Source organism: Panulirus ornatus, chromosome 6, assembly GCF_036320965.1.
Source record: "Panulirus ornatus isolate Po-2019 chromosome 6, ASM3632096v1, whole genome shotgun sequence".
In the NCBI taxonomy this organism is placed as follows: Eukaryota; Metazoa; Arthropoda; class Malacostraca; order Decapoda; family Palinuridae; genus Panulirus; species Panulirus ornatus.
In genome coordinates this window covers 46,988,425-47,010,953 of record NC_092229.1, presented here as the reverse complement: position 1 = coordinate 47,010,953, position 22,529 = coordinate 46,988,425, and the positions used below count along the sequence as shown (strand labels likewise).

The window sequence follows — 22,529 nt, the reverse complement described above, 5'->3', positions numbered from 1 at the left end:
TCAAAGCATCTTACTCATAATTTAAACAAGTATACTTGATGACATTTGTGAACATGAAAATGAATAAAGATGCACCAGTTTCATGGCAGCCAATGAAACCGTTTGAAGTTTGAGCTCAATTCACTCTTGTAGGTTGCATGAAGCACCATAGCTAGCTGTATGGACCAATCGTTTGACAAGGTAAATTTGCAGAGTTTAGGTGCAGTGTTGAACATATTGTAGTGACAATGACCCCTATGCATATATACAAGTGTCATTTTTGTTAGTTTTAACATTACTTGATGTACTGTGGTCCAGATGTATCCTTTGTGCATGTTTCAATCTGCCTGCTGGCCTGCCTACCTTCTTGTCTGGTGGTCTCCAACCTTTTTGTTTCCCTACCTACGTGCCTATTGGTGTGCGTTTTTTAAACCTGCTTATCAGCACATTGGTTAGTTTGTCATCAGTCATTGGACTTTGAAGTTATGGCATGGGGTATAGTAAAATATGCTGAGGTTGGTTTATTAACATGAAGTAGCAATGTGTAAAATGAAGAAGTGCGTGCTGCACATGTCATGCATCTTGAGTGTTCTTCACCATCTATAGATGCCACTAGTGTATCCCAAGTCTTTAAGTCTCTGATGCCTGTTCCAGTTGGAACTCCCTCAAAGGGATGGCCACTGCAACAGAGTCTCCATAAGTAAAGAACTCCAGTGCCGCTGCTTAGCATTTAGTGCCTCACCTTTAACGGACCACTTGTTGAGGGCAAGTCTACTGCACTGTTTACAGAAGCTTCTACCTAATGTTCCTAATGACTACTTCAGTCTAATGCTCTTACATACTACTACTACTTAGTGTTTTTACTTAATGCTCCTGCCTAATTGTTCCTACCCAGTACTTCTATCTACTACTGCTACCATTTTGCCAAAAGGCAGGGCTAGCACATAGTGCTCACTGCAGGAAAATCTAGATATGTTAGGATGAGCTGCATGAGTTCATTGTTGTCCAGTGTTACATATGACAAGGAGAGATTGTATGTTTGTGGACAGAATGCCAGGTGTCCATGTGTGGGTGAGGTAGAAAGAAAAAAAACTGCTACCTGGGTCAGAGGAGTGCAACTTAACCACTGAAGTGCTGGCTCGCAAAGCAAATGTCACTAACCCTCTTGATACTCAGTCAATTATTACTGGTAATATACCTCCTTGGTTGTTGGCTGCCTACCAACTATTCCCTACTTGTAAGTCAATACCTCGTAGTTGTACCCTATTGCCTCGGTGCCTGTTTCTGACAGTTTAAAAGTGGTTTTGACTTATTTGTGGTTTTTACTGCAACTAGGTATGATCTAACAATACAGGATACTTCTATCTCCCTTTTTAAATCTTGCCACCATGTGTGGTGACTACCAGATATTGGGAATAAATCCTGATTATATACATAGTGGCTAATGACTATAATGGACGAGTTCTGTGTTACATTTGTTTATCATGCAAGCACATATTTCAAGTGGCCACCAAGAATTAAATGAAGTTTAAATTTCAATGCATTACCCCTTGGTGTATGTTTTTAACACCCTCCTTCTTTCATGTACTATTATACGTCAGGAATATAATCAAGGTATTCAAGTTAAACCTTATGATGTCATTGTCAGTGGTGTGCCTGTTTGTTGTTTTCATTGTTTCTGGATTCTTTGTAACTTTTGTTTGATACAACTGGTAAAACCCTTTGGGGTTTATCTTTCATTCCTGTGCTGTCTTGCATATGTTTTCATTTCTTTTTCAATTTCCAATATTTTTCATCCATTTACCTCTATATACTGCTCCTTCATTTTTACTCTCTCTCTGCTTGACAAAAGCCCTATTTGATACCAGTGGGGTGATTTGTTTGACTGTTTATCCTTATTAATTTGACAAGAAAGTGATTGACATTGCTTTGTGGGGATATACTCCTTTTATATAGTCTAGAGAAATGTAACAAAAGTTATATTAATCCTCCATATCACTTGTTGGTATACCTGTTGTCTGCTTTTACAAACTTGCTACTAATTATGTGACGCCACCCTCCGTTAATTTGTTACCTCTGCTCTGAGTTGACTGACTAAATTTTCTTCTTTCACCTAGGACTGCACATGAACAGTTATGTGTCACATCATTTTGTATTGGTGAGTGGTTGATGTGTTATGAAAATATACAAGCCATAATATGATAGGTGCTATTTCATTTTTATTTAAGTATGGATGGAAGACCACAAGGTAATGTGTGACCACAAGGTAATATGTGACATGTGCTAATTGACCTGAGGTTATAACAAGGAGAGCCTTATAGTTTATCACAGGATGGGGAAAGATATATGGGGAAGCAGCTAACTTTTGGGTATCTCCAGAGAGAGAGTGAAGCTGTGGGTGAGGAGATACAAGACAGGAGGTTGTGTCAACAAGGCTGAGACCTGGAGGTCCACATGTCATGACACAGGAGGATGATAGACTATGATGTGCAGCAGACAGACGTCCATGGGACATGGCTGTAAAGTTAACAAGACACATGGTTGCCTTATAACCCAATATTCACAAGACAATGACTGAGGGAGGCTGGATTGCATTGTTTCATTCCTGCAGTTAAAGAAGCTTTAACCGTGGCATGTCGACAATGCCACCTTAGGTTTGCCTAGGCCAATGTTAATGGAGGGCTGAGTTCTGGAGGTCTGTCATTTTCACAAATGAAACATCCTTCTCATCAGTGTATGCCCTTGGCCAACAGAGCTGGCAACTCAGAAACAAACTATTTGAAAGGAAAACACTCATGAAAGGGCAGCAGTGGCCAAGTGACATATGCACTTCATGGCTGGATGTGGTGGAGGAAGAAGAATTAACAACCATTAAGGGACACTAGGATGGAAATAAATATATTAATATTCAAGGCACTTCCTTGCAGCCATTATTATGGGCTTATGCCATCCTGGAGCCTGAGCCCACCTATCTGTTGCAAGATCTCTCTTTCTTACATACTAGAAGGGTAGTGGTGAGGTGGTTTGCAGCTTACCCTCAGATTATTTTGTTAGATTAGCCCACAAGAGGACGCATTTATGAAGCAGGAGTGGGCAGTAGAGAAGACGACAGGTGGTGAAGAGGAAGGCTAGAGAGGCATGGGAGAAGATAAGCGAAGGTCGAACACCTTGGTTAACTAATCGATTCCCTACCAAGCTGTTTGCAGGAAGTTATAGAAGCCGAAAGGGGTTGGACCAAGTATTAGTCAACAAATGTAATACAGTAATGTTAATTTTATTTAAATATTAAATGATATTGCTGGTTCCTTTGTCTTTATACCACATCTGTTGTACAGTTGTATGATTCATTTCATATATTGTCAATGGTAAATACAATATATTCAGAATCATGATGTAACAGAAGAAATGTTTAACGTCATTTAATCCTCCTTAAACCTTGAGGTCAGCAAGGGCTGCCAGTTGGTTGCAAAAGTGCCTTCTACATGATGCCTAATAATATTTATATTTATTTTGCTTTGTCGCTGTCTCCCGCGTTAGCAAGGTAGCACAAGGAAACAGATGGAAGAATGGCTCAACCCACCCACATACACATGTATATACATACACGTCCACACACACAAATATACATACATACATACAGAGAAGGGGGCCAGGTGAGGATATTCCCTCAAAGGCCCAGTCCTCTGTTCTTAACGCTACCTCGCTAATGCGGGAAATGGCGAATAGTACGAAAGAAAGATATGCCTAATAATGTTACACCAATTAATCTATTCATTTAATACATGCAAACCAGTGAATATCAATGTCATGCAATAACATTTTATGGAAACTAATCCTTAGTCTTTCAGGTATTGAATAAATTTGTTCATTGGTTTATTATAAGGTTAACAATCAGAAGCCAATAACAATTTCCCTTACCTCCATACTAGGTCACTATCCAAGTTTTCCTATTCTACAACAGTGCATTCTTCCTTACCACTTCATTTGCCATTACCTCCTTCCCATTCCTTACCTCTACTCCCCCGATCTGTCCCATCCTCCCCATCTTGCCTATCTCACACCATCATCACCAATTCTCAGCCCACTTTCACCCCAGTAACCCTGTACTCCACCAGTTTGCCAGAGCTGTCCACGACTCCCAGCAGTATACCACACTTTGCTATTACTAGTATTGTATGTGTACTATAAGTGATACTGTTCATTATGAAACACACAGAGAGAGACTTGTGTAGCTAGCAAACACTGGGAGGGCAGGAGTGTGTGGTTAATGACATACAGTTGTAGTAATGAATAACTTTACATTTTGTCACAAATCATCTGGATATGATAATCGGCTGTAGGTTATCATTAGTGTATTGTCACAAAGGACATAATAGGGTGGTATTATGTAGTGGATCTCATAAGAGAACATCGAAAGTTGGTATGTTTATGTACAGTATTATATGGATACAGAGGTGCATATAATATTTTAAGGGTGAAATCATCCTGTGACTCACCACATACGCCACAGCAGTAATCATTGCATCATATGTATAACACCAGTTTTAAAGACAACTTTTGATGCTGTTATCACAGTATTACTATAGTTTTGGTCATACAGCAAATTTTAGGATTTTAAGTTTTGGAATCAGTAGTTTCAACAATTCTAAGACACTATTATTCTGGCATTTCTTTTGCAAATGAAATTTACTTAGGTGAAAATTATGTGGTTTGCTTGGTTTCCCTCTATGAAATAATTTCTAATGGTTTTTAAGGTCAGATGCTTTCAAAACATCAAAATCACAGAAAAACATAATTTTAACTTCCAAATTGGTGGAGAAACAAAACTATAATTTTACCTTTGTTACATTTGTGATACACTGTATTATTTATTTGTTTCAGGTAGCACAATGCTTTTAATATTAACATTATGATGACAATAACAGTAATACTGAAATGGCAATACACAGCTTAATAAATTGAGATTTTCATTCAATCTATAATATACATGCTTATGATTCCTTTCATTCCAACATCAATATGATTACCCTCTGATATTCATATCAAGGTATGTTTCTGACAGCAAGCTGAAACCTGCACGTAGCCTACCGAGTAGCTGCTCCAACAGTTTGTGTGTGATGGTATAACTATATATCACAGTGAATTGCTGTCCATAAAGGGCACCCGAGCTTCATCTCCTGCTCACATCGATGGCCCAGAAACTATGATTTCTGACTGTACATGGAGAGATAGAGCAAAGAAAGATTGACTGAAATAATGTAAGTGTTAGTAATAGAGACAGAAAGGGGAAAGGGAAACAATAGAAGGATGGAGTGAAAGAGGCCTTGGGTTCTCAGGCAATGAACTTTCAGTTGGATGAGAAGCATACATGGAATAGAATGAACTGGATCAATGTAGTATATGAGGATGTTGTGCCATTAATTGGCTGAACCATGGCACATGACGTGGTCATGGTAAACCATGGAATAGTCTGTTGGGTTTAGTTGTGAATGGTAGGCTCTAGTTTTAGTGCATTATTCATACATGACATCTAGAGGGTGAATGTGTGCAAATGAGGTAATTATTTGTCTGTTTCTGACAATTTATATTTCAAGTCCAACAGAGTTTTTTCCTCCTCCCCTCCTCACTGCAAAAAAGTATTTGGCAATAAGAAACTGCTGTTCACTTATAGGCTGCTAAGGAAGCTAAGTGGCACTTATTATGAGAAACTTTTACTACATGCAACCTACTATGCACTCCCTAGCTGTGAATGGAAATGGTACCAGGAGTTTTTCCTGGTGGACTTTGAGGATAACTGCAACTTAACTACCTATGTGATACAGGAATAACCTCATCTGTATTAAAAGCAGATTGCCTCGCACATACTTAGTCATTAATTTTTATAAAATTGATTATTAACAGGCATCAAACCCATTAAATACAATTCTACGTAGCAACATGGTATAGTATATATACAAAATATACATAAACACATGCATCATACAGAAAATATTTACAAGAAGACACATTATATACAAGATTTATACACCAAGACACAGCATGTGCGTACATTAAAACTGTCTTTTGAGTGGATTTGTTACACACTATACAGGTGTTTTATATCCTGCCTCAGAATGCAGAGAACTGCGGTATTGAGTTTAACATATTCTGACTTATACATGTAACCGATTTACCAAATACTTCATACCATGAATTAAAGACAGTATAAGCTGAGGAGATAAGTGATAAAGATATTGGGAATGGAGTCTGAATATCTGAGGTTTAAAACATAGATATACTGCATATAATAAAACTGAATTTGTCATTTTCTGAGTGGTTTGCTATAGCCTTAAACTAATGCTTCATTAACTGAATATTCACAGCGCATAAAACACTATTTCCCAGCTGGAGAGTAAATGTGCTAAATACTATGAGAATTTTTAAGAATGCTTTATCAGTGGACAACAAACAGTTAAACAATAACCTTACAGCTCTTGAAATCCTAAAAACAGTTCAACATTCAACAAACACATTGAAATAATTCCTACATTTATATATGAGATTACAGGTATCGGACAATGAGTAAAGCTATGTTGCATCATAAACAGGTTTATAACCATGAATGAATTTTCCAATTCTGGCTATGTCTTCAGATATACAGCAAATTCTAAAAACAACTCAACCCACTTACAAGGTCTGTTAACACAGCCTTTCAATGATTTACTTATCCATAAATGCTTATTCACATTAACTAATATCTAAATTTTTTGTATGATGCTGGGCCATAAAGAAAAAAAATCATCCATTTTCATACTTAAATGAAATATAAACTATTAGTAAATACTGTTCTAGGCACTTGAGTGTATCAAATGTGATTACTGGCTGATAATAAACTAAGAAAATAAAACCATTAAAAAAAATCACCATTACCATAGGTGCTCACTTAATCTAGCAGATTTCTAAAACTACATACGTTTTTCAGCAGGAACAACCTAACTCTTTTTAGGTTTGATTTTTTCATAAGCAAATTTCTGTCCTCTGTCCATGAGGCGACCACTATTTTCTGCCTCAATTAGGGTTTTCTTCCGTAAGAAATGAAAGTGATCAAGTGCAAAGTTGTAAAATTCATTTTCTAGTCTCCAAACCTGTAAAAAAAAAATGATTTCTTATTATCATATTGTTAATATACTTGACAGCTGTTTCCTAGGTTAGCAAAGAAGTGCCAAGAAACAGACAAAAAAAGACTTACAAATAAACACATACATTATCGGAAAGGATCACAATTTTGCATGTGATCAAAATATTCCCACGAGTCCTTACATTTATTATTATTTTTAATTATACTTTATCGGTGTCTCCCACGTTAGCAAGGTAGCGCAAGGAAACAGACAAAAGAATGGAGTGAAAAAGATTTTGAGCAACCAGGGCCTGAACATACAAGAGGGTGAAAGGCATGCAAGGAATAGAGTGAATTGGAATGATGTGGTATACTGGGGTCAACGTGCTGTCAATGGATTGAACCAGGACATGTGAAGCATCTGGGGTAAACCATGGAAAGTTTTGTGGGGCCTGGATGTGGAAAGGGAGCTGTAGTTTCGGTGCATTACACATGACAGCTAGAGACTGAGTGTGAACGAATGTGGCCTTTGTTGTTTTTCCTAGCACTGCCTCATATGTGTTCGGGGGGATGGGGGTGCCATTTCATGTGTGGTGCGGTGGCAAAGGGAATAGACGAAGGCAGCAAGTATGAATATGTACACATGTATATATGTGTGTGTCTCTTTTTAAACCTGGTATTCCCAAAACCCAGTCCTTTTTCAGCATACAAATCTACAAGCTCTTCCCCATTTCCATTTACAATACTGAATACCCCATGTACACCAATTATACCCTCAGTTCCCACATTACTCACCTTTGCATTCAAATCACCCATCATTATAACCCGGTCTCATGCATCAAAGCTGCTACCACACACTCACTCAGCTGCTTCCAAAACACTAGCCTCTCATGATCTTTCTTCTCATGACCAGGTGCACAGGCACCAATAATCACCCATCTCTCTCCATCCACTTTCAGTTTTACCTATATCAATCTAGAGTTTACTTTCTTAACACTCTATCACATACTCCCACAACTCCTGTTCAGGAGTGGTGCTACTCCTTTTGCTCTTGTCCTCTCACTAACCCCTGACTTTATTCCCAAGACATTCCTAAACCACTCTTCCCCTTTACCCTTGAGCTTCGTTTCATCAGAGATAAAACATCCAGGTTCCTTTCCTCAAACATATTACCTATCTCTCCTTTTTTCTCATCTTGGTTACATCCACACACATTTAGACACCCCAATCTGAGCCTTTGAGGAGGATGAGCACTCCCTACAAGACTCCTCCTCCTGTTTCCCCTTTCAGAAAGTTGAAATACAAGGAAAGGAGGGGAGAAAGAATACTTCCCACGTATTACCTGCATGTCATAGAAGGCGACTAAAAGGGGAGGGAGCTGGGAGCTGAAAATCTTCCCTCTCATTTTTAGTTTTCCAAAAGAAGGAACAGAGAAGGGGGCCAAGTGAGGATTTCCCTCAAAGGCTCAGGCCTCTGTTCTTATAGCTACCTCACTAATGCAGGAAATGGCAAATATTATGAAAAAAAAGTATTATTTTTTTTAATTACAATTAATCGCTATTTCCCGCGTCAGCAAGGTAGCACCAGGAAACAGATGAAGAATGGCCCATCCTCTCATATATGCATATTTATATACATAAATGCCCAAATATGCACATATACATACATTTTTTTTTTTTTTTTTTTCCAAACTATTCGCCATTTCCTGCGATAGCGAGGTAGCGTTAAGAACAGAGGACTGGGCCTTTGAGGGAATATCCTCACCTGGCCCTCTTCTCTGTTCCCTCTTTTGGGAAAAAAAAAAAAAAAAAAAAACCGAGAGGGGAGGATTTCCAGCCCCCCGCTCCCTTCCCTTTTAGTCGCCTTCTACGACATGCAGGGAATACGTGGGAAGTATTCTTTCTCCCCTATCCCCACATACATACATATACAAATCAACACATATACATACATATTCCTTGAGATACATTAAAAATACTCGCTATTTGTGAAAGGACAACCACAAACAAAAGTCATGGATGCCATTCAAACACCTCTGAAGGCCTGAAATGAAAATGAAGACATTGTATGCCAACATCAGGCAATGGTCTTATGTTTGTACAGTGAGTGGGTGAATGGATGAGGGTGGCTGACCACCTGATAACTCTCTTTTGCATCATGACATTATAGACCTGGGCAGTTTTCTGTACGGTCACTTAAATCAACATTTGCCAGCCAGATATGTTTTATGATGGTCAAGATGTTGAATACTAGTGAAGACACTAAATTTCAGGGAACTTAAACTATGTCTTTATCAGCCCTGGACAGAGAAAGTCCTCTCAGGTGCACATTGGCCTCTGTACATGAGAAAAGCTTCTAAGTTTTAAAAATATTCTTGAAACATGTAAATCACTAGTACCTTAGCTAAAGGCTAAGCATGGCATGCATCTTGCCCATGAGCTTCCAGGGAAGACAATCATGAAATGTATCTGTAGCACAAAAACCTAACTTGTAGAAAATTTCACGATCATAAAATCACACAATAACAAGTATGATGTAAAGGGTGTGGGGGATGGAAGTCCTTTACTACAAAATAATTAAGAATTAACCTTTGTATTTTGAAGTTTTCCAATGGTTTCTTCTGAAGGTATTATCTTCTTAACAGTTTTTCTTAGATGTGATTTTGAACCTGTAGAAAAAAAAAAATTTAAAATATGTGGTGATATATACATTTTTGATCAACATGCCAATTTAACAGTTATCAGAGTAAGTATCTGCACATGCTAAATCCAACCTCCTTACATAAATGTTCCAGGGGCAAAATCAAACACTTATGACTCCAAACAAATATATGTATTTTCTAATGTGTACTCCCTGAATCATACTGAACTTGTTGAACATCATTTTGCCCTAAAATTCATACATTACTCCCATCACTTTAAGAATTGTAAGTAAAACACTCATGCATTCAAGTCTGGCAGCTACAATGGGCTTTTCTCTTGCTGTTACCAAAGTGGTTTAATAATGTCTACTGGGCATCTGAAAAATGTGAATTTTGCTTGGCAATGATTCACTGCATATGTGTACAATCTGCAGGGGGTGAGGGGGGTGCATGGAAGCAAATGGAACCATGAAAGCAGAAGTGAGTATAGGGCTGGGGAGGGAGCGTAGGTTCCTGGATTGCTGAAGAATGTGGAAAGAGAGAGAACATTATCTGGGAAGGCAAAAATGGGTATGCTTGAAGGAGTAGTAATTCCAACAATATTATATGGACATGAGGCATGGGCTATGGGTAAGGGTGTGTGGAGGAGGGTGATGTGTCAGAAATGAAATGTTTGAGAGCAATATGTGGTGTGAGGTGGTATGATTAAATAAAATGTAAGGGGTAAGAGAGATATTTAGTAATAAAAAGATTGTGGTTGAAAGACAGGAGAGGGTATGCTAAAACGGTTTGGGCATGTGGAGAAAATGAGTGAGGAGAGGCCGACCAAGAGGATATATGTGTCAATAATGTGACGACTATCTGTGTCACTGAGATAGTTTTACACTTGTGCTGCTGTTCCACTTATATAATGTTGATGAGCACATATCTTCATATCAACACCATTTACATATATTTTGTGTATGGTAAACAATGTAAAATCTTGAACACACAGATGAACCTGGCAAATATTGAAGCATTAGTGATCATATTTGCTAGAAGACATTCAACATGTAATCGGTAAAATGATGCTGTAAACTATTTTTCGTACATTTTTTCTGCAGAGTTCTCTTCTGTAGGTACTTACATAATGTATGAATTAACAATTATCACCATATGCAGAAAAATATAGGGGAAAACAGGTGAAATAATTCGATGTTTTATGGAGCATTAGTGATCATCTTCGGTTCGAAACATTCAACAAATAATTGATAAAATCAAGTAAATTGTATTTGATATATTTTTTTCTTCACAGTTCTCTAATCAGGTTCTGAATATGCATTAATTAATAATCTTCACGTTCGGAAAAATACCTGAGAAAACAAGTGAAGTATATGCGATTCTTTGTATGACGATTATTTAGTGTGCCCATCCAGCTGACCATGCAGTTTGAGAGTTTTGCACACAAGTGTTTTGAAATGGTCATTATTCCTCTTAAAACACAGAGAGTAAAGCAGAGGTACTCTAATATATGCATAGTGCATAGTCAGTGAAGGTGATACACATCTATCTTTATGCCATATGCCAGATCCAGAATCCTCAGTACAGATACGTGGCTTCCCCCCCATACACCAAATTCATGCATAAAACATTCATACATAACTTTCCCTCACATCGATGTACTCTTTACACTTGTTGCTTTATTCATCTTCCTGTCCTGATCACAATAATTACATGCACTGTAATGTATCTAGGATACAGTTTCGTAAAAAAAATGATCTACCTTGATTTGCTATTAATCCTTACCAGAAAGATAGAGGTCATAAGCACCTCTGAAAAAGCGTGGTAGAGAGTATTCCAGCATAGCTACAAAGTCTACCATTTCCTCAGTAATCCCAACCAGAAAATAATTGTGGAGTAAATTGTGCTTTGCCTGGTCAAGAGCCCAGCCAGATCCTGGTACCCTGTGGGAGAAAACAAAAATGCTGAATTCCATGTAATGTATCTGAACATTTACAGAAGAGTTATCAAAATGCAACTGGACAGGTCTCGAAAAGAAGCAATTTCATCATTTACCAAAATGGTTGAGGGATCCATAAAGGGTATAAAAGTAGGTTCTGAAGGATAAGAAACCTGTTCTCTACCATATCAGAACCATATGAGGACTGGAAAGCATGTCTTTGAAATGGGGGTTAAAACTGTGTCCTTGACAAAAATGAAGTGTTTTTATGGGGATTCACCCTCTTCAATCACCATACAGCACAAGGCCAATAGATAGTGGTTTATAAGACTTAACAACCATAAAGGAACTTATCCAGGCCTACAGCATGAAGGCACATGTAAGGTGGGTAAGAGAAATCTGTCACTTTCATAACACGACTGCTGGTGACTGTCCCAGAATTATTTTTTTAACACAATCACTAAGTGAACTGATGTTAATGATATATATCTTAATAATCTATTACCTGTACTCTTCTCTAAATTTATGCAGTAAACTTGGGGTAATAAATAAAACTTAAGAAAAGTGTCTTTTCCCAGCTTCCAAACATCCTTTAAAGCCAACATATGGTAGCTTAAAACCTTGTCAAGAATCTGCAGTACATACACCCAAAATCTTAGGCCCTTAGGTGTTATGATTCAGCCATGAATAACACAAACACAAAACACTTGTAAATATTATCATTTTTTTTTCATATTCACATTTCCCATGTTAGCGAGGTAGCGCTAAGAACAGAACTGAGCCTTGGAGGGAATATTATGAATATGTAAATACTATAAATATGGAGGAATGTCTGATTGTTATTAGGTGGTGAGAGTGGAGCTCTGTAGACTTGTTTGTGAAGAGGAAATGTTATGGGTCAGAACAGGATGGTGAACATAAGTGAGCTTGGAAAAGAGACTTGTGTGAAGAAATATCAGGAGAGAGTGAGTGTAGAATTGGAAAAGGTGAGAGTAAACAAGGCCAGGGGAATGGGTGAGGAATGGGAGGTATTTAGGGGAAGCAGTGCTGGCACGAGTGAGAGAAGTATGTGGGAGGTGGTCAGGTTAGAAAGGATACTGAATGTTGGGATGACAAAGTAAAGTTGCTACTGAAAGAGAAAAGAGGTATATGGGGTGTACTTAAGGAAAGGAGTGCAAATGAATGGTAGATGTATAAGAGAAAGCAGTAGAAAGTCAAGAGGAAGGTGCAGGGGTTGAAAAAAGAGCAAATGAGAGTTGGAAAGTAACTATGAGGAAACTTTGGAGAGAATAAGATGTTTTGAAAGGAGGTTAAAAGCGTGAGAAAAGCAAGAAAACGCATGGGTACATTGGTCAAGGGGAAGTGGTAACAGGTAAAGAAGAGGTGAGGAGAAACTGGAGTGAGTATCAAGAATTGTTGAATGTGTGTGATGATAGGGTGGCAGATATAGGGTGTTTGTGCTGGGGAGGTATGTGAAGTGAAAGAGTTATGGAAAGTGCTTTCGTGAAGAGAGAAGAAGTGGTCAAAGCCTTGTGTAAGATGAGATGTGGCAAGGTGGGTGGTGTTAGAACTGAATTTCCTGGGAAAGAGGGTTACTATGTTGTAGGTTTGTTAGTTAGGATTTTCAGTGTATGTATGGATAATGGTGAGGTGCCTGAGGATTGGTGGAATGCTTGGATATTGCAAATATATAAAAGCAAAGGGAACAAACGTGAGTGTTTGAACTAAATAGGTATAGGTATATGTAAGATGTTCATTGTACCTAGTAAGTCGAGTGAAAGAGTAGTGACTGAAAGGGTGAAGGCATGTACAGAGCATCAGACGAGGTAGGAAAAATGTGACTTCAAAAGGGGTAGAGGATGTGTGGATCAGGTTTTTGCTTTAAAAGTGTTTGAGAAATATTTAAAGATCTTTAACAGAAAGATATGTATGTGGCATATATGGTTCTGGGGAAAGCATATGAAAGGACCGATAAAGATGCTTTGTGGAAGGTCTTAAGAATATGTGGTGTGGGAAGAAAGCTGCTAGAAGTTTTATCATGGGTGTAGCTCATGTAAGAAGAGAGGAGAGTGGGTGGTTCCAAGTGATAGTTAGTCTGGGACAGGGATGTGTGATGTCACAATGGCTGTTCAATTTGTTTATGGATAGGGCGGTGATGGAGGTAAATGCAAGTCTTGGAGAGAAGGGCAATCTACAAAGGATGAGGGGGGGCTTGGTGAGTGAGTCAGTAGTTGTTTACTGATGACACAGTACTGATGGCAGTTTTAAGTGAGAAACTGCAAAAGTTGGTGACTGAGTTTGGAAGAATGTGTGAAAAGAGAAAGTTAAGAGTAAATGTGAATGAAAGTAAGGTTATTAGATTTATCAGAGATGAGGGAGAGTTTAGTTGGGCTGTGGGTTTGAATGGAGAAAATTTAGAAGTGATGTCTTTTAGATACCTGGAAATGGACATGGCAGCAAATGGATTTGTCATATTATGGGTGCAGTGGTGAAGGGTATGGAAACACTGAAGAATGTGTGGAAAGAGTTCATTATCTGGGAGAACAAAAATGGTTAAGTATGAAGGTACAGCAGTCCCAACAGTGTTTTATGGTTGAGAGGTCAGGCTACCGATGAGGATGTGCAGAGCAGGGTTGATGTGTTGGAAATGAAATGTTTAAGAACAATATCTGGTGTGAGGTGATTAAGTACTAAAAGGGTAAGAGAGAGGTGTGGCAATACAAAGAGTGTGGTTGAGACTGCTGAAATAGCTTTGTCATATGGATAGAATGAGTGAGGAGAGGTTGACAAAGAGGATATGTATCAGAAGTGGAGGGAACAAAAAAAGAGAGCAACTTGGAAATGTTAAGATGGATAAGATTTTGAATACCAGTACTGCAATGAAATCTTACCAACACTCAGCATGATGACCACAGAAGAAAGGAACCTGCACCCAGAGGTGAGTTGTTGAGCAGTCAGGATGTTCAATGGCCACACACTCGTCTAAAGTCTAGAAAAGATGAGATGCCAGTAAATTATTCAAAATTTATTAGTATTCCTTGTACTTCACATAAGACTGATTGTAATACATGACCAAATCAAATACCTGACATCAATGATTCTGGTAAAAATGTCAACATGAGCCACAGAATTACTTTTAAATAATATGAAAGATCAAAATGCATGGGAACATTACATACACACACACACACACATTTTTTTTCTTTTTTCATACATGCTCACTGTTTCCCTCATGCATGAGTGTCATAAGTCCCTCACTTTGTCCTTGTTCGCTTTTGTTTCTTAGTGTAACTGTATAAAAGTGGTGATGGTGGTGGGGTAGATCTGGGTGAGTCTGGTTTCTTGGATGAGGGGTATGTGAATGTTACAAAATTCTGATCTCAACTTAAGCTTTCCCACTACCTTCTTTACTGAACTTCACTCCAATATACCTAAACTCATCCATAACTTCCAGTACTTCAGCATTCACACAGATCCCATCTCTTCAGAAACAATAATCTTACTTAAATTTATTTTCAACATACTCCTACACATATCATCAGAGAAATTAATCTTTCTAAATCCTCTGATTTAAGCTAACATAATACAACTTGGTAACTTCAATAAGATACTGCTTTCACTTGGTCTTGCTCTAATCTCAAATAAAGCCGTATTTATAAGAAAAATTACATAATCATGATGACACTGCACAACCTTGACACATGGCAACGTTTTTCTTCAAACCTGCTTCTCATACTTTTATTTACTTTAACATGAGCACTAATTTTATGATAAAATCTTATAACAGCATTCATAAATTTCCCATGTGCACCAAATAATGTCAGAACTTTTCAAGGAGCTTTCTTTTGAATTAATTTATGCCTTTTCTAAATCCATAAATGTCCTATACTCTCCCTTCATTTTCTCAAGAACTTTCTTTATCACCTGCCAAAGTGAAAAAATATGATCTACATGCCCACTTCCCTAACTAAAATCACATTGCTCTTCCATGACAAGGGATTCAGTTATCCTTAAATATGATCAATACAACTCTACCATTCACCTTAACAACTATGCTCACCAGACTTATCCTTCTGTGATTATTAAACTCCTAATCCATTTACTATATACGGAAGAACAAGTCCTGCCTTCAACTAATTATCACGTATGCATTTATAAAAATTTTCTTTTAAGAAATTAAACCATCTTACCATCTTGTCTCCCATTCTTCTTCGTACATGATTAGGTCGAAGATCATCACCATACCGGACGAAGTAATAGTATGATATCAGGCGTTCTAATGGCTTTCGTATAATATTAATGTAGATTGGCTGTTGGTTCACTCCAAACCTACAGAAAAAGAATACCTTTGAACAATTATGAAAGCTTATTTCCTTCCAAATACTGAAGATGCTATACACTGATAATAAACTGTTTGATTTATCTTTCAGAGAATTAAAAATATTCATCCATGGAAACATTATTTTAAAGAAAGAATAAAAAGGAGGGTTTTTGAAACATGAAAAATGTTTTCTCTCCAAGCAGGATCCCATGAGAAACTCTCACCTCCTACCATTTTGGTGAGAACAAAATGGCATTCTCCACCCTTCAACAACCACCCACCAGTGGTGTTGTTTACTTATTTGCTCACAGGAACCAGTCTGCAACTATCACAGGCCATGACATCATTTAATGTGAGCCAATGGCTACAGCTACCTGTACATCTCATACTTTGCATGTCACAGGTGTCAGCCTGGGACAGATCACGACTGGTACAAAGACGGGCTCTTGAGAAGAAAAGAGCAACAGGGAAAGAACAGAAAGTGATACTCATGGGACATTACATCTTCGAAAAGTTTTTTCATACCTTGAAACCCAAATTTCTCTTCTCAATTCAATTTGTCCTGTGAGCACTTGAGAGTATATCCACATGAAGAAGATGGGCTGAGAGACAAACTTTTAATGCTCAAAACTAAAGTACCTAAAGAGAGGTGAAGCATACCTCTTGATGTATGCTTGTCTGAGTTAAAACCTCACGGAGCCAAAAGGTTATGCTACCAGGTTAGACCAAACAATCTAAATTTGAATTTCTACTAAAATGGAACAAATTGGGATGAGACCAACAACACAATAGCAAGTACAAGGTGAAGATTCTCAAAAATACTAATACAAAAGCAAATGCAAAAATTTTCTACTTGAAAATGGAACACATAATTACAAGATGAATGTCACATAAAAGGAAATAATACAGTACTGAGAAAGTTACTGCCAGAAAGGAAGGAGTGCATGAAGAGATCTTCAAGGGCTTGGCAGCCTCTTGTCCCCTCAACATTCCAGTGAAATTTACACATACCACCCTAACAGAAGTCACGGCATTAGCTCATTCTGAAACACCCATTCAATCAGCTGCCTTAGGCCTCTTTGCAATGATGTCATTCACCCATCAGCCGCTGAGCTGCAGAGGCTATTTACCCCACAATTCTTAGAACAAGGATGTCACCTCGGCAGAGAATACCATCAGAAGAAAAATTTTCAGGAAGGGGTAAGTAGGGTGGGATGCAACAGCAAAAAAAATTGCTCACAGCACAGTACCAAGACAGAAATGGTTTTCCAATCTTCAAAACTCACTTTTCCATTTACGGTCTGCTGTCCCACAAGCTAATGAAAGCAGGACAATATGGAAGTGGAAAGTAAGAAGAAAATTTCTTAAAAGATAATATATAACCACGTACATATCCAGACTTATGGTACTTGAATGATCTACCTTTCTACAGGAGGTACTTAAGGAAAAGCTTCTGCATCAAAGTTTAGCTCTAGTAACGAGGCTTAAATGAGCCAACAAAGCCATAGTTCAGTATAAAAAGTTAATTTATAGAAAAGGTAATCATAAGAATGCAAATGAACAGGAAGCAAATTTCATAAATGTAGCCCATGAAAGGGCAATACAAGGGGATTCAGATCTTTTTTTTTTTTTTTTTTTTTTTTTTCTGTCTCCCGCGTTTGCGAGGTAGCGCAAGGAAACAGACGAAAGAAATGGCCCAACCCACCCCCATACACATGTATATACATACGTCCACACACGCAAATACACATACCTACACAGCTTTCCATGGTTTACCCCAGACGCTTCACATGCCTTGATTCCATCGACCGACAGCACGTCAACCCCGGTATACCACATCGCTCCAATTCACTCTATTCCTTGCCCTCCTTTCACCCTCCTGCATGTTCAGGCCCCGATCACACAAAATCTTTTTCACTCCATCTTTCCACCTCCAATTTGGTCTCCCTCTTCTCCTCGTTCCCTCCACCTCCGACACATATATCCTCTTGGTCAATCTTTCCTCACTCATTCTCTCCATGTGCCCAAACCATTTCAAAACACCCTCTTCTGCTCTCTCAACCACGCTCTTTTTATTTCCACACATCTCTCTTACCCTTACGTTACTTACTCGATCAAACCACCTCACACCACACATTGTCCTCAAACATCTCATTTCCAGCACATCCATCCTCCTGCGCACAACTCTATCCATAGCCCACGCCTCGCAACCATACAACATTGTTGGAACCACTATTCCTTCAAACATACCCATTTTTGCTTTCCGAGATAATGTTCTCGACTTCCACACATTCTTCAAGGCTCCCAGAATTTTCGCCCCCTCCCCCACCCTATGATCCACTTCCGCCTCCATGGTTCCATCCGCTGCCAGATCCACTCCCAGATATCTAAAACACTTCACTTCCTCCAGTTTTTCTCCATTCAAACTCACCTCCCAATTGACTTGACCCTCAACCCTACTGTACCTAATAACCTTGCTCTTATTCACATTTACTCTTAACTTACTTCTTTCACACACTTTACCAAACTCAGTCACCAGCTTCTGCAGTTTCTCACATGAATCAGCCACCAGCGCTGTATCATCAGCGATCAACAACTGACTCACTTCCCAAGCTCTCTCATCCCCAACAGACTTCATACTTGCCCCTCTTTCCAAAACTCTTGCATTCACCTCCCTAACAACCCCATCCATAAACAAATTAAACAACCATGGAGACATCACACACCCCTGCAGCAAACCTACATTCACTGAGAACCAATCACTTTCCTCTCTTCCTACATGTACACATGCCTTACATCCTCGATAAAAACTTTTCACTGCTTCTAACAACTTTCCTCCCACACCATATATTCTTAATACCTTCCACAGAGCATCTCTATCAACTCTATCATATGCCTTCTCCAGATCCATAAATGCTACATACAAATCCATTTGCTTCAGATCATATATGAATATATTTTGAAACCCTGTATTGGAAGAGAGCCTCAGATAACAATATTGCTCTGATTTGAGAGGGGACTTTTTGTGACTATATAATGTCAGGACATTTTTTTTGACAACCTACATGTATGTGAACATACAGGAGAAAATAGCTGTCTTCATGAAAGGCAACCAGAAAAATGAGTCCCAAGTTTGGCCACAAAACAGGTAAAAACTAAAGACCCTGACATTGGAATTCAAAGGTCTTCTGGAATACTTAAAGGGAACTTTACAAAGCTTAAAGCAAAACTAATATTAAGGAACATATGAAAAAGGTTCCAGAACCAGACAAACTGTGAAGACATGTGAACATTATGTAACAAATAAATGTCAGGTATTTCTCATGATCCAAGCAAAAAGGGGTTAAGTCCAACTGTGAGAGATCTAGAAAAAAAATCAATGTTTGGATACAAAGTTCCTGACTCTGAACACTGCATAATCAGCTACGAGGAAATGCATAAATGGTCTTACTTTTAGGAGGGTGAAAGGTATGCATAGGATAGAGTGAAATGGAATGATGTGCATAGGATAGAGTGAAATGGAATGATGTGTTAGACGGGTAGACGTCTGTCAGTGAACTGAACCAGGGCATGTGAAATGACTTGGGAAACCATGGAAAGGTCTGTGGGGCATGGTTGTGGATAGGGCCTGTGGTTTTGGCACACTGCGTGTAACATATAGAGTGGATATGAGGGAATGCGACTGTTCTTCTGTTCCTGATGCTACCTCACTAATGTGGGAAACAGTGCTCAGAGAAGAGAATGTATATGTTGATTTTTTTTCCTTTACTTCATGCATTTATGCTGTTTCCTGTGGGATGGGGTGGCATCAAGAATGGATGAAGGCAAATAAGTATGAATATAAACCCCAGACATTTCACATGCCCTAATTCAGTCCACTGACAGCACTTTGACTCCAGTATACCACAATGTTCCAGTTCATCTTATTCCTTGCATGCCTCTCACCCTTCAGCATGTTTTGGCCCCAATCACTCAAAATCTTTTTCACTCCATCCTTCCACCTCCAATTAGGTCTCCTGCTTCTCCTTGTTCCTTCCACCTCTGACACATATATCTTCTTTATCAACCTTTCCTCACTCATTCTCTCCATATGTTCAAACCATTTCAACACGTCCTCCTCTGCTCTCTCAACCACATTCTTTATTACCACACATCTCTCTTACCCTTTCCTTACTCAATCAAACCACCTCACATCACATTTTGTCCTCAAACATTTCATTTCCAGTACATCTACCTTCCTCCATACAACCCTGCTTAGTTTTTAATTGCAAGCTTTGACCTAGGTTGCTATCTTTTCTTTCTGCCTCTCCCACATGTACATTGAAGGCATTCTCTCCACAAACATACAGTCTCTCCTTGTCACACATAACACTTGACAACAGGTAACTCTCACAACTCATTCTTTGTAACTAGATTTTCCTGTGTTGAGCATTATGTGCTAGCCCTGCCTTTTGGCAAAATGGTAGGAGCAATAGACAGAAGTAGTAGGTACGAACATTAGACAGGAGCATTATGTAGGGGGTAAGAACATTAGCTTGGAGCATTAGGTAGAAGCTATAGGTGGGATCATTAGGTTGTAGTAGTTGGTAAGAACATTAATTAGGAGCCTCTGAAAACACTGCTAGAGTTGCCCTCTACCAGTGGCCTGTTAAGGGGGATGGCATTAAAAGCTAAGAAGCAGCACTGGAGTTCACCCGTTATGGAGCCTAGAGGGAGTTTCAAAAGGGAACTGGCATCAGAGATATAGATAGACTCTTAGTTTTGATAATTGTTTTGTACAATGTTTTATTGCATTTTGCAGTAAGTTACATGAAAAAATGACCCAAGAATGTTCATATAAGTAAACATGTATGCAGATACAAGTCACTAGGTATGGTGGCTGATCACGGAGTAACCAAAAGACCAAAACACTTGATGGAAGAGTGGCAATATTCCAAACTTTACAAATTTTCCCAAACTAGTTCAAATAGGTTTTTCCTGGACCATGGGAGTTTCTTAACTATAGATTGCTGGATGGAAGACATTTCACTATAGTTGGAATAATGTAGCAAGTTTCAGTATGCAGTTCAAAACAATATCAAAATGATAAATTAATCACTTGAAAGAGGATAACTGAAATTTTATTTCATCTACCCATTATAAACTAATTTTCCCAAGACAATTAATTTATACAAGCAAGTAACATTACAACTGGTAAATACACACCTGTTAAAATCAAGGTAAGCTAGATGTCCATGATATATCCCAGGTTTTTTTTCCACCCAATTGGATACATTATATACAAATCGCATCTGTAAAGAGATTCATAAAGGTCTTAGTTGACGTATTTCAAATATCAAAATTGTAATAAAAGGTAAACCTAAAACACTGGATAAAGGATTATGAACGTCAGACTAACTATCAAAAAAGTGCTTTCCTCTCTCTGAAGTAAGAGAAAAAGGAATACATTTTTACACTACATTCTCAGCAGGAGCTAGAAAGATCAGATTTTGAAGAATGAAAAACCATTTCTCTACTGAAGACAGAGCCCTATGGGTAACCAAGAGAGCTGTCGCTTCCAAGGATTAAAATCTGTCAAATCATCACAAAAATTTACAGGAAATCCTTGAAAGTTGCCCCTTCAACCTCCCTACTGTGTGGAGTTCACTGGATGCTAGTTAACAACATACTCACCACCGCACAAGGAAGGTCAACCATATAACAATGATGATACCTAACAGAGGTGCTGGAGAAATGCCTAAGACCCATTTTGTTAATTTCCTCCAAGGATAGGTACCTAACACAGACCAGGGCAGACTTTACCTTCCTGACATCATGGGCCCTGGATGTTGGTGAATCAGCTTCCAGGTCCAATTGGAAATGTCTCTTGCATTAAAGGTTTCAAGAAGCAAGGATAAACTAGCAAATAATTCCTCGGTAATCCCTGGTGGAATCTAAAAATTCCACGAGTCCTGACTGGCCATAAGGGATGATGTTCTGATGGGGGAAATCTTCCAATCCTGAATCAATACAGGGTTATTCCTAAATAAAACAGTCTCATAACTGACCATAGACATTGGGCATGGATTAATTCTTAGCCATAAACTGTGATTACCAAATTTAAGTAGAGTTTTGATCTAGATGAGAGTCTTGTCATGATGTACAGAGAGTGAATTCATCTATCTATTTGTCTATACTCCGTTAACATGAAAATGCCAAATAAGCCCAGCCAACTTTTACGTTGAAACTTTTGATTGGTTTCAGAAAAGGTGAATGCTGTTAGTCAAATTACAGCTCTGCATATTTAATGATTAGTGTTTTTTAGGTACAAACACCACACCATGCCAGGTTATTCAGCTTTACATTGCAATAATAAAATTATGCCTTCAACTTTAGGGTAGCATATCTGTAAACTTATTAACAGACTGAAAATTCTTTTAATAATTCTTCAAAAGAATCACTGAAGGAATGTTGCTAAAATTGCTAATTTTAGCATTTAAAATCATAGGTTTTGGGATGTGCCCATATGAGGCCATTTCTTCATCTGTTTCTGGGACAACCTTGCTAATGTGGT

The 22,529-nt window shown here is 38.4% G+C and overlaps 1 protein-coding gene across 2 annotated transcripts in view; it reads right to left on the bottom strand.

Annotated features, from left to right (window-relative positions):
- Window positions 1-4,811: 4,811 nt before the first annotated feature.
- LOC139749187 (heparan sulfate 2-O-sulfotransferase 1-like) overlaps window positions 4,812-22,529 on the bottom strand; it is a 35,005-nt gene continuing 17,287 nt past the window's right edge. For both annotated transcript variants that reach the window (XM_071662853.1, XM_071662852.1), the window contains exons 4-9: window positions 21,182-21,267; window positions 15,846-15,984; window positions 14,547-14,644; window positions 11,502-11,659; window positions 9,664-9,743; window positions 4,812-7,103 (exon numbers count right to left, since the gene is read on the bottom strand). In XM_071662853.1, coding sequence (XP_071518954.1) covers window positions 6,951-7,103; window positions 9,664-9,743; window positions 11,502-11,659; window positions 14,547-14,644; window positions 15,846-15,984; window positions 21,182-21,267 — 714 coding nt within the window. In that variant the 3' untranslated portion in view covers window positions 4,812-6,950. The remainder of the gene's footprint in view (window positions 7,104-9,663; window positions 9,744-11,501; window positions 11,660-14,546; window positions 14,645-15,845; window positions 15,985-21,181; window positions 21,268-22,529) is intronic.